The sequence below is a fragment of the Vombatus ursinus genome, unplaced genomic scaffold (genome assembly GCF_900497805.2).
Source record: "Vombatus ursinus unplaced genomic scaffold, bare-nosed wombat genome assembly UNPS02003292.1, whole genome shotgun sequence".
NCBI lineage: Eukaryota > Metazoa > Chordata > Mammalia > Diprotodontia > Vombatidae > Vombatus > Vombatus ursinus.
Genome location: NW_020943070.1, coordinates 4,031,946 through 4,044,781, shown reverse-complemented (window position 1 = coordinate 4,044,781; position 12,836 = coordinate 4,031,946). Strand labels below are relative to the sequence as shown.

General features: G+C 44.7%; 1 protein-coding gene across 1 annotated transcript; it reads right to left on the bottom strand.

The window, feature by feature from the left end:
* Window positions 1-5,433: 5,433 nt before the first annotated feature.
* Window positions 5,434-8,601, bottom strand: LOC114050256 (16 kDa beta-galactoside-binding lectin-like). Its single transcript, XM_027871895.1, has 4 exons — window positions 8,593-8,601; window positions 6,672-6,751; window positions 6,078-6,249; window positions 5,434-5,580 (listed from the first exon to the last, which is right to left on the bottom strand). The coding sequence occupies exons 1-4, from the start codon at window positions 8,599-8,601 to the stop codon at window positions 5,434-5,436; spliced, it is 408 nt and encodes a 135-aa protein (XP_027727696.1).
* Between the last annotated feature and the right edge of the window lie 4,235 nt (window positions 8,602-12,836).

The following is a 12,836-nucleotide window of genomic DNA, read 5'->3' as shown; positions in this document are numbered from 1 at the left end:
CCTTCCTTCTCCCCAAGAAGGCAAGTAATCTGATGCAGGCTATACATATACAGTCATATTAAACATATTTCCATGTTAGTTACGTTTTGAAAGAAAAATCAGAACAAAAGTGAAATCCATTAGAAAGAAAAAAAGAGAGAAAGAGAATAGTCTGCTTCGATCTACATCCAGGCTCCATCAGTTCTTTCTCTGGAGTTGGACAGCATTTTCCATCATGAGTCTTTTGGAATTGTCTTGGACCATTGTATTGCTGAGAAGAGCAAGTCTATCAAAGAAGACCACCCCCCAGTGTTGCTATTACTGTGTTCTGCTCACTTCCTTCAGCATCAGTTTATGTAAGTCTTTCCAAATTTTTTTTTCTGAAGTCTGCCTGCTCATTATTTCTTATAGCACAATAACATTCCATTCCAGTCATATGCCACAACTTGTTTAGTTATTCCCAACTGATGTAGGATGTCAGTTTAAAAAATCAATAAAGGGAGGCTCAGATAGTTTGAATGAAGTATCTGTAGGCATATGGTTCTTGTTCTTTGGCCTCAGAGGACCAGAATGACATCACTGTGTTGAAATCAAGGTACAGTGTTTGACTATGGCTAATCAGAGGAATACAAGTTCAGAACATTCTACCACAGGTTGGGCACAAATAGTACACGTGAACATTTGGAGCAGAGATGTCTCTAAATTTGAGCATCTCATGTTTCTTTTGAGCTACCCAATTCTGCTTTGTTTGTACCCCACAGTGCCTTCTTTGGTGTGGGCATGCCATGCTGGTTGATCCTGTGCCAGTGTGTCGCATGTCTCACTGTTGATTCCAAAGTTTTTCAGAGAGATCTTGAGAGTGTCCTTAACCATTCTTCTGACCTCTGTGTGAGCACTCTCCATGTGTGATTTCTCTCTAGACTAGTCTTTTACACAAACCTATATTGGGCATTCGAACAACATGGCCAGAATGCTTGGCAGTTCAGTCCCAGAAAGGACCTCAGTGTCCAGTACCTCCTCTTGTCAGGTGATTGTCAAAACTTTCCATTTGCTGTAACTAATGGCTCCACATATGGATAGTGTTGTGCTAACTGGTAGAGAATCTATGTTTTCTTGATGTTAACCATCAGGCCAGATTTGGCACATGCATCAGACAAGCGATCCATATGCTGTTGCATTTCAGCCTCGGAGGCTGCATTGAGTGCACAATCATCTGTGAACAAAAGGTCACACACCAACTCTCCTTTCACTTTAGGTTTGGTTTGTAGCCTTTTCAAGTGAAATAATTTATCATCAGTGCAGTAACTAATCTTGATGTTATTTGTGTCTTCATTGAAGGCATCTGACAACATAGCTGAAACCATCATGCTAAAAGGCTGTGGCATCCACACGGTCCCGCCTACTATAAAAGAAACTGAAGCAGAGCTCTGAGTACTTGGCATTTTATTAAGGACTCATGGAGGACCTCAGATCTTCCTCATGACCTGAGATGCCCTCTTCCTCTAGTTTCCTTAGTTTTATTGTGATTGATACAGATGAAGCAGACTAAAAGTACAGAATCTCATTGGATGATAGACCTTGTCCTTGACCCTACAGGATGGTCTACACAAAATAAAGAATCCCATTGGTTGAGAAATGGGCTAATGAACAGACCTTGACAGATCTTTCTTGATGTTTCAGGAGATCCTACCAAGCCTATGATCAGACACCTGGTCTGGGCTGATAAACAGATGTCAAAACATTTACACGGTGTGATGGGCCGGTAGCCAGGCAGGCCACTGGCCGGCAAACAGGGCTGCTTCTTGGCCAAGTGCACGTGCTCATCTCCCCAAACGAGGCAATAAAGGGATGATGAGAGACAGAGGGGCAACGAAAATCGCTGGGGGGCTTCCCATGTAACTGAGTCACCTCCACCATTCTGGGCTTGGTCACCATAAGATGGAAAAACAAGGGTGGAGGTCCTCTAGTTAGCTTCCCATGATAAAGCAAATGAACTTACAATTTGTAGTTCACAGCTCTGGGGCCTAATATCAGAATTTATAATCACCACCTCTATAGAATCATAACAAACTGATTCATATGGCTTTTTATATAAAATAGGAGTCCAGTAAAATAGCGCTCTAATTAACCATCTATCACAAGGCAAAGGAGCAAGCACACAGACCTGTTGTGCTGTGTTATTGACTTTAAAAGCACCAGAAGATCGTCCATCGGGCAGAACCCAGGCAAGCTGGTTGTCAAGGAACTGGCATACAATGCAGAGGAACTTCTCCAGGCAAGCACATTTTGCCACGACCTTCCACAAGCCCTCAAGACTGAGAGAATCAAAGACTTTGGTCAGAAAGATGAATGTTGTGGGCAGACCTCTGTTTTGCTCATAGTAGTTTTCCTGGAGTTGTTGGGTAGCAAACACCATCTTGACTATTCCTTGGCATCAAGTAGATGACCATCTTCCAGGTGAAGGATCTGCCTGTTAGGGAGGACTCTGGCAAGAATCTTGCCTGCAGTGACTAAGAGGGAGATCACTTTGTGATTGGCAAAGGACAACCTCTTTCCTTTACCTTTATGGAGATGGACAGTGGAGGCATCCTTGAACTTCTGGGGGATAACCTTCTCTTGCCATATAACCTGGAAGACTTCAGTCAGCTTTTGTATGCACATTGGACCCTCTGCCTTGTCAATCTCAGTTGATGTAGAATCAGCACCAGGTTCTTTGCCATGCAAGAGGAACCTAACTGCATTCAAACCTATTCTTCAGTTGGAAGTTCAGCTAGAGAGAGATTGACTTAAACCTGAGGTATACAGTCAATAGCTTTAGCCCTGATTTATGAGTCTGTTGAGAAAACTCTGGAAGTGTTAAGCACATGTCTCACTCAGGGATCATGTCCTTATCCTAATCAAGGTGGCTCCATCAGTACTGAGTAGTTGAAGTGCCCCATAAGTCCTTGGCCCATAAATATCCTTCAGGGCATCATGAAAGTACTTTGGATTGTTGTTATAAGTGTAAAACTGAGCCAAGAATCCTGCATCTCTCTAGGCTTTGCTTGCAATTCATTGCTTTTTTTGCTTTTTGGTGAGGCAATTTGGGGTTAAGTGACTTGCCCAGGGTCACAGCTAGTAAGTGTCAATTGTCTGACTCAGGTCCTCCTGACTCCAAGGCCAGAGCTGTAGCCACTGGGCCACCTAGCTGCCCCTTGCAATTCCCTTTTGAGGGAGTTAAATGCTGCCTTCTTGGAGAGGCATGAACTATCCTGCTGGTAAACCCCATGGATTTCTCAGTTTTTGTTTTTCATTTAGTGCCTTCTGAATTTCTCTGTCTTCAACAAACCAACCTAGATGTTTACAAGTGTTCTGGCCCAGATGAGTCAATGCAGTGCTGTACACCAGATCTCTGAAAGCTGCCTACCCCTTTTCTGCTGCACTGGACTTTGGCTCTCCCTGCAAGTTAGCAACCAATTGTTGATGCTCAAAGAAGTGCTTCTAATCTCTTGATATGATGCCTTCTAGGAGTGGTCTTGCTTGGGACTGCTGCTCTTATTGGACTTGACTGTTTAGCTGTCAGAGAATAGGTCTATGATCAATCCAGAGCTCTTCACCATGCATCACCTTCATCACTCTCACATCTTATCTGTATCATCTCCCTTACTATGGCATAGTCTATTAAATATCAATGTTTGCTGTGAGTGTGCATCCACAAAGTTTTATTGCATTTAGGTAAATGGAAGATGGTGTTGGTGAGGAGAAGGTCATGAGACTCACATCTTCAACAGCAAGTAACTGTTCATGGTGCTAAGTTTCTGCCTACTCTGATGTTAAAGTCAACCAGATTACAAGCTTGTCCCTCTTCGGGACATTGGTGATGAGGTCTTCCTAAAATTGTTCCTTGACCTCCTTAGTGTTCATCATAGGCACTGATGATGGTGACTCTTCTGACTCCCAATAGGAAGGGCTCCCCTGTCTCTAGTGCTTCTATATTACGTTCCTCATAACAACTCTAATCTGGTAGGTGGCTAGGAAAAGCCATTTTCGTCATTTGATGCATGAGGAAATGGAAACTCAGAAAGGCTGAGTGAATGGTCTATGGTCACACAGCTACAATGTGTGGGAGCTAGGATTCAGAACCAGCTTTTATTCATGGTGGCTAAGGCTCTGGGCTTGCAGTCAAGAAGGTCTGCGTTCAAATCCCATTTCAGGCACTTACTAACTGGATGAATCACTTCCTTCCCTCAGTTTCCTCAGTGGTAAAATGAGGGGTATAGAGTCTGACCCTTCCAACCCTAAATCTAGGGTCTAGTGCTTTTAAAGGGTCCAAGTATGTAAAGGGCATTGTGCTGAGTGTTGGGGGTGGAAGACACCTGAATGTATGGGATACTCATAGAATTTATTATACTTCAGAAGAGGAGAGGAGAGACCAAAGGCTCACAGAGGGGACCTCAGAAGCCATCTGGTCCAACTTCCTCATGTTACAGAGGAGGAAACTGAGGCAGGGGGAATGACTTGAGCCTACCGGAGCACAGGTATGGAGAACTGGAAGGACCTTGGAGGCCAAGCTCTTCATTTTACCCCTGAGGAATCAGGCCCAGGGACTTCTCTAAGGTCATCTAGGCAGTGAGGATCAGAGGTCAAATTCAAACCCAATACTTCTGACTCCAAAGCCAGTGAATGTCTTTCCATTCTCCTCCCATCTCGCCTCCAGATCTCTCTGAGCTTCCTTAGGCTGGTCCTCAAAGGGACACAGTGCTTCCCTCGTTTGTATTCAGCATCTTTCCAGAAGGTGGGCTTGCCCACTGTCTGTGCTCTGGGCCCCTTCCTTAACTAATATTCAGAGGTTCCCCTGCAGTTACTACTGTGGGAAATCCCTTCCCCATTGCTAATCAGGGATAGATCAGGACTTGGAAATGCTCAACACCTTTTTTTGTATTATGGTCTGGGTTCCTGGCACTCTGGGGAAGCACACAGGCCGCTTCTCAGAATAATGTGGTGGTGGTGGTGTTTCTTCATTTAATGAAGGTTTTATTTTTTATTAATTTTTAATACTGTTTTTTTTTAATTCTGGGTTCCAAATTCTCTCCCTCCCTCTAGCTCTTCCCCTATAGAATTAACAGGCAGGTAATATGGTATCAAGTAGAATAATGTCATAAATATATAAAAATGCAGAGTAAGACTAGGAAAACCAGGAGTTTGTGACAATAAAGATGGCATTTTTTCTCATCTGAAAATTTCCCATGGACCCCAGGTGGAGAACCCCTGTCCCAGAGGGTCACCAAAGGACCATGGGGGTGAAGGCACTTGTCCTGGGTCACTCAGCCATCCTTCCCAATTCCAAACCCAGCCCTTTCTCTCCCAGACCAGAAAAACACAGAAAACACCAGCTGCTATCATCATCAGCACTTTTATTAGTAAAAACGGAGACCCAAGGGTCACAAAGGTCTGAAGCTGGCTTGATTGGAGGGCTCATTGGAATTCCACCTTTCTAACGTTGAGGTCACCTTGAAATGACATGAATTGTAGTTTTTCAAGCTGAAGGCGATTGGGGAAAGTGAACGTATAGTCCTCATTCGTCCTCACTCTAAAACCGTTTTCATCAAAGGTTATGGTAATCTGAATGGGGAGAGGACAGAAGGAGCTGAACCCAGAAGCCTGGGCTTGGAGACAGGAAGACCTGGGTTCAAATTCCCCCTCAAGAAACTTACTACAAAGACATAATGTGACCCTGAGCAAGGTCTCATGCTGATCCTCAGTTTCCCTTTCTGTAAAATGAGGTCAGGCTAGATTGCTCCTGAGGTTCCTTGTAGCTTGAAATCTAGGGTCCTATTTTGTGTCCTGGGTTACCCCAGAGTCCTCTCTAATCTTATTGGGACCATGGTCCTTCACAATTCCCTCCCTTTCCCCATCCCCCATTCCAGCTCTGGGGATACTGGGCTCCTTGCAATTGACATTTAGAAACCTGTTGACCCCTTTCTCCTGTAGCTTTTCATCTTTTCCTCATCCAAATTTGCTTCCAAGACTTTTCCTTCAAATACAAGGGCTGGATGAGATCATCTCTTGGATCTTTCCCAGTTCTAACCGTATTTTATGTTCTGATTCTCTGCTCTCACCTCTATTGTGGTCCCTCGTACATAAGGGAAGTTGTCTCCCTTTTGTTCTGTACCCCAGTTGGTTTCTGTCAGGTCATTGCAGATGACTGTGTTCAATTGACCATAATAGTTGAAGCGTGCATTGTAGTGAAAGGCAAGCAGATGTTGGTTCTTGCCCAGGTTAATTTTAAATCTGGGAATCGAGAAGACATCTCCATCATTAGCATGGGTCTCAGAGCCTTGGAAACTCCCCCTGTGAGAGTGCCAGAGCAGAAGAACCCCAAAGGGCCTCTCACCCAATCCTGACCTGAAATACCTTGGCTTCTCTTCTGAAATCCCCTCCCAACCCCACCCTGTTCAACAAGTAACCATGCTACACATTTTACTACCTCCAGAGGCAGGGAGCTCACTACCTATCCAAACCATCCATTCCAGGTACTGAGTAGCTCCTGTTAGCAAGTTTTCCCTGATGTTGAGAGTCATGGCCCTGGCATCTGGGGCTGAGACAAAAGTAGCTTGATGCTTCTAATCAAGATCAAGTGCAAGCAGGTTTATAAAGGATTCAGCTCTCACCCACAGTTAAATTTTGTCTTATCCCTCCCATATCTCACTTACACTGATGCATCAGGCAGTATATCTCCTTTTATTCTTATAACTACTCCTTTGTGGAGGTCCAATTCTTGAATATACATATTCTGAAAAGACCAAATAGAGTAAGGTCAGGACTGGCAGAGAACTGAGGGGACCCAGAGCTTCTGGTTGGGGTAGAGGTAGGTTCCAGGTTCTAAGAAAGGTTTTGGAAAAGCATGTGCTCCTCCAGGTTAGCTGTCAGTCCCAGCTCTGTGACCTTGGGAAAGCCAATTCATGTCTCTGGGCCTCAGTTTCCCTATCTGTTAAATGAGGAATTAGACTAGGTGATTGATCTAGTCCAGTCTTCACTTTACAGATAAGGAAACTGAGGCTCCAAGAAAGAAGAAGGGACCTGTCCCAGGTGACACCAGTGAGCCATAGAATCAGAAGTGGAATCCAAGCTTTTCCTGGGTCCAGGCCCATGTGTTCTGTCTATTGCACTGGCTACCCCATCACTATCTTTGGCTGGCATTATATGTGTTCTGGCCCTTGGGAAAGGTTGAGGTAGGAAGGGAGGACAAGGGTGCTACTCCAAGGGTAGAAGATAGGCTATAGATGGTAGCTCAATGGGGAAACTCCCAGGTAAACCGTACCTTGCCTACCTCATTCTCCCCAAGGATTGTTCCATCCTCCTCATTCTCTGACAGGTGCCCTCATCTCACTAAGCAGGGAAGGAATTCCTCCCCAGGAAAGTTTTCAGGAAGACCTTCCTCCATTCCCCAGACCCAAGCTAGGCAGGAGCCAGCCATACTGAGGAAAAGGGGAGTTGGCAAGGGAGGGGGAGGGTCAGAAAGAATGGGGAATCAAGGATGAACTTGGCAGAAACACTAAGATCAAGGAACTCAGCTTCTGGGGTCCCCCGCCCCTTTAGTAGAAGAGTAAGGGCAACAGGGCAGCACAGATGTGGGGTCCCTCCTTGTTCTAAATCAAAAGAGAAGTAATGGGGGGTTGAAGGGAGAGTTATCATGTGGGTTACCTAGAGAAGAGGCAAGAAGTGTATTTGTGAGGTTAATTCGATCTTATTTTTAAAGGGGACAGGACTAGGATTTGGAAGGACCTGAGGAATCAATTGCCTCTACCCCACCCTGTTGGCCATCTCCAGCCTCCTCCTTTTCCAGTGGAGCCTCCTTGGCCTGAACCCTTTCCACACAATCAGGCTGAGCTGGAGTTAACTCCCTGAGACAGTCATTCATTCCAGAAAGTCTGGTCCTCTGGCAGAAGATTCCTCTCTGCCCACCTCTTCCCTTTCCCTTCCTTCTCAACTCAAGGAGGGGGATTCTCCACATCCTACCCTCATGTCCACGCACATGTAGCCCCTCACAGCCAAGGGACACCCTCCTTCGAGATTGGCGACCCAGCAGCCTCCAGGGCACGTGTGGTCTTCTAGGTCCTTGGGTGCAGCCTTTTCACCGAGTCCAGGTTTTACACAACAAATGCTTTTATTAAGGGGATTTGTTCTGTGAAGTGTGGATTCAGTTAAAGGGCCGAGGACCTAGACAGCCACATGTGGCCTCCAGGCTGCAGCTTTCCCACCCTTGCCCTACTCTAACCCATGCCAAGTCCCAGTTTCTCTTACTCTCCTCTCCCCAGGATCTCTCTGGACTTACCAGCTTGACAAAGACCTTGCACCAGTAGCCAGGGATAGCGGACAGCTTCAAGGTGAGGGGGGCATGGGAGGGGCAGCCCTTCCCAAGGCTGAGAAGATCGGGGTCAGGGGATGGAGAAGAAAAAGGTACCCAGTCCAAACGCAGAGGAAAGGTAGAGCGTTCCCACCCGCTCGGGAAAACAGCCTCCTGGAATCTCCGGAATCCTTTCTAAGCACCAACCCCACAGAATCCCCCACCCTCGGACCCTCAGCCTATACCTTGGACAAGGATCCCCGCAGCCTATACTCTGGCGCACTCACTTGGGGCATAACGAAGGGTGAGAAATGCTCCTGCAATTCTCTTGGCTGCGCTGGATTCCCGAAGGGTAACGTCCAACTCCAGCGCAGAGATGGTGAATCAGGGACCCGTCGGACTCTTCAAATAGAGGGTCAAGCTTCTGTGGAGTCCAGAGCAACACCCCACCCCAGCCCCGCCCCCTCGAACTTTCCCCCAAGTACAAAAAGGGAGGGGCCCGAAACTGAGGGGCAGGGCCTGTGGACTTTTTGAAGTCTTTCTTGCAAGGTCAGCCAATCAAGGTAGTGACATTCCTGTTGCCACACCCCCTCCACATCCAGCTCCATTCCATTCTAGCTTTTTCCCCACATCCAGACGCCAAAAACTGTCCTTTATGGGATGAGGTTGAGGCTAGTGCTAGAGAGATTGGGGGAACCAATTGAAAACTAGTTTCAGAATGAACAGGAATCTGATATTGGCAGCAAGGGGGTGAGGGCATACTGTGGAGGGAAGACCAAGCTCTGGTCTGGGTCAGAGTCAGCCTCTTGGCTTCAAAGAGTCCATCTGAAGGGGGAAATCCTAATCAGAGGATGGTAAAGCATGGAAAAACATAAGAAAACAACTGGTTTTAGAGTGGAGGATCAGTGGAATAGATTAAATATGCAAGACACTGTAGTCAATGACTATAGTAATCTCTTATTTGATAAACCCAAAGACCCCAGCTTCTGGGATAAGAACCCACTCTTTGACAAAAACTGCTGGGAAAACTGGAAAAGAGTATGGCAGAAACTAGGCATAGACCAAAATCTCACACCATATACCAAAATAAAGTCAAAATGGGTTCATGATTTAGATATAAAGGCTGATACTATAAGCAAACTGGGAGAGCAAGGAATAGTTTACCTGTCAGATCTATGGAGAAAAGAAGAATTCATGACCAAACAGGAGATAAAGAACATTACAAAAAGCAAAATAGATAATTTTGATTACATTAAATTAAAAAGTTTTTGCACAAACAAAGCCAATGCTACTAAGATTAGAAGGAAGGTAGAAAATTGGGAAAGAATTTTTACAATCAGTCTCTCTGATAAGGACCTCATTTCTAAAATACATAGAGAATTAAGTGAAATTTATAAGAATACAAGCCATTCCCCCAATTGATAAATGGTCCAAGGATATGAACAGTCAGTTCTCAGATGAAGAAATTAAAGCCATCTATAGTCATATGAAAAAATGCTCTAAATCACTATTGATTAGAGAAATGCAAATCAAAACAACTCTGAGGTACCACATCACACCTATCAGAATGGCCAACGTGACAAAACAGGAAAATGATAAATGTTGGAGAAGATGTGGGAAAATTGGAACACTAATGCATTGTTGGTGGAGCTGTGAAATGATCCAACCATTTTGGAGAGCAATTTGGAACTATGCCCAAAGGGCTATAAAAATGTGCATACCCTTTGACCCAGCAATAGCATTTCTAGGGCTATATCCCAAAGAGATTGCACAAATGGGAAAAGGATCGACATGTACAAAATATTAATAGCAGCTCTTTTTGTGGTGGCAAAGAATTGGAAATTGAGAGGATGCCCATCAATTGGGGAATGGCTAAGCAAGTTGTGGTATATGAATGTAATGGAATACTATTGTGCTATAAGAAATGATGAACAAGCTGACTTCCGAAAAACCTGGAAAGATTTGTATGGTCTGATGCTGAGTGAAGTGAGCAGAACCAAGAGAACGTTGTACGCAATAACAACCACGTTGTGTGATGACTAATATCGATAGATTTAACCTTTCCTGGCAATACAAGGATCTAAGACAACTCCAGAGGGCCTGTGATGGAAAATGCTATTCACATCCAAAGAAAGAACTATGGAAGTTGAATTGGTATTTTTTTTCTCTTCTGTTGAGTTTTTGTTTCCTCTTTCTGATGGTTCCTCCTATTGGTTTTAATTTTTACTTACAACATCACTAATGTGAAAATATGTTTAATATGAATGTAAATGTACAGATTGTGCACTGTCTTGGGGGGGTGGGGAGGAAGGGGGAGAAAAATTTTAAACTCAAAAGCTTATGGAAGTGATTATTGATAAATCAAAATAAATTAATAAAAAAAAGAAAACAACTGGTTTCTTAACAAATGTAGAAATTCTAACCACAAGCAAAGGTCCCAGGATAGGGGCCCCAGGAAGTCTGTGACACAACCTCCCCTGGGGCACCCACAGACTTCTCCACTGACACCCTGAGGACAATGAAACAAAGGCGCAAGGTCAGAGGATACAGCCCCGGTGATTCCATTAAACCAAAGAGGGTTGGTTGATGGAGAGAGGATGAGGGGTCATGAGCTCCCAGAGTGAAAAGCAGGGATCCTCTTTTGCCATCTTGCCTACTCTTTCACCCCTGCCTCTTGATCCTCTCAGTAGGAGGACTTTGAAGCTCTAAGTCATATACATTCTCTGACCCTCAGTTTGCTCATCTGTAAATTGGGATCCTAATAGAAATAAAAGTAGGGCGTCAAAGTCCATAGAAATGCACTCCCTTAAAGTCAAGAAGACCTGGGTTCAAATCCCACCTCCCAAGTCACCTGACTTTCCAGTGCTTAAAATCACTCTCTAAGACAAGTGCTCTTAAGCTGAGGTTCTGAGATTTCCCTGGGATCCATGGATAGATTACAAAGGATTTGTGAATTTGGAGAGGAAAAAAGGAAATTGAATCTTATTTTCCCTGAACTTTAAATGAAATGTATTATTTTCTTCTACTATTTAAATTTTTTTTTTCTCAGAAGGGCTTCACCAAACTGCCCGGAGGGTCAAAGGCACAAACCAGTGAATGGACTTCTGCCTGAAGTCTCAATGTTTCAAAGAAGGTACTGGCTTGGTTTTTTGGGGGGAGTTTGCTCACCTGGGAGTTCCCAATACATACAATGTCATAGCAGATAGGATTCCTGTCCCTATTCCCTAACAGAATCATCAAATTTCTGCTTGGAAGGGACCTCAGACAGCTATTGAAATAAAATCTTCCTTTGAAACATTTACCCCAAATGGTCACTGGGTTCCCTATGAAGATTTCCAATAATGGGAAACTCACTCCCTATGGCATCAACTAGTTCCACTTCTGAACAGCCCCCCTAGTTGGATTGAATGGACAAGTCCATCTTCACCTTCCCTAATTCCTCCTGGTTCTGCCTCTGGGGCTGAGCAGGACCTCCTGTAGGACAGCCTCTCTATCCTTGCAGGCAAAGCTCAGGTGCCCAAGCCCAACACCCTCAACTATTCTGTCTCCCACCATCTATCTCAAGAATAAGAGAAATACTTCATAAACCTTGGAGAAGTTGGAGTAACAGAAACCATGACACCCAGGCAGAGGCAGCCCCCGACAGTGAGTAGGGCAGATCAGACACAGCTCCCTTCCTCCCAAGCCCCTCAGCAACCTCAAGTGCCTCACATCCTGAGCCTGATTCCAACCCCTTCATCTCCACAGTCCTGGCACCACCCCACTCCTCCACTCCCTGCACTGCCAGTTGTGTGACCTGTGGTCAAGTTATATCTCCACTCTGAATCTTAGTTTCCTCCTCTATAAAAAGGAGATATGCATCCTTGGACCAACTTCCTCCCTAGATGTTATGGATGAAAGATGAAATGATTGAGGAGACAAAGGCTCTGTGTTCCAAGCTTATCGATGTCTCAAGGAACGCCTGGCAACTGCCAACAAACCAGGATCTGGCATCTTCCTCACTTTAGGGCAGCCCCCCAAATACAGGGGAAGACAGATTTTTATACATAGGAAACAATCAAATTGAGGCCAATTTGGGGCAGCTAGGTGAAGCAGTGGATAGAGAACCAGCCTTGGAGTCAGAAGGTCCTGAGTTCAAATCTGACCTCAGACACATAACACTCATTAACTGTGTGACTCTGGGCAAGTCACTTAACCCCAATTGCCTCATCAAAAAATGAGGCCAATTAATTCAAAGGAAATATATAATATTAGTTAATTTGATTTCTAATTGGCGGAAAGATTAGGAAATTTCCAAATTGGGAGAGAAATAGTCAACAGGTACAATTCCCTGAATTCAGAAAAAGAGGTGTCCCACTCCCCCCACATGTCTTCATACAATCAAAGGAATATGGAAACAGTAACTGATTGATCAGTACAGGGCCAATTTTCAGATTAGACATACAGGTTGTTTCTGATGTAGGATTGTGAGAAAACTACTTGCATCAATGTTTGGACCTGGCCAGTTTTCTGGTCAGCATAACTTAGTTCC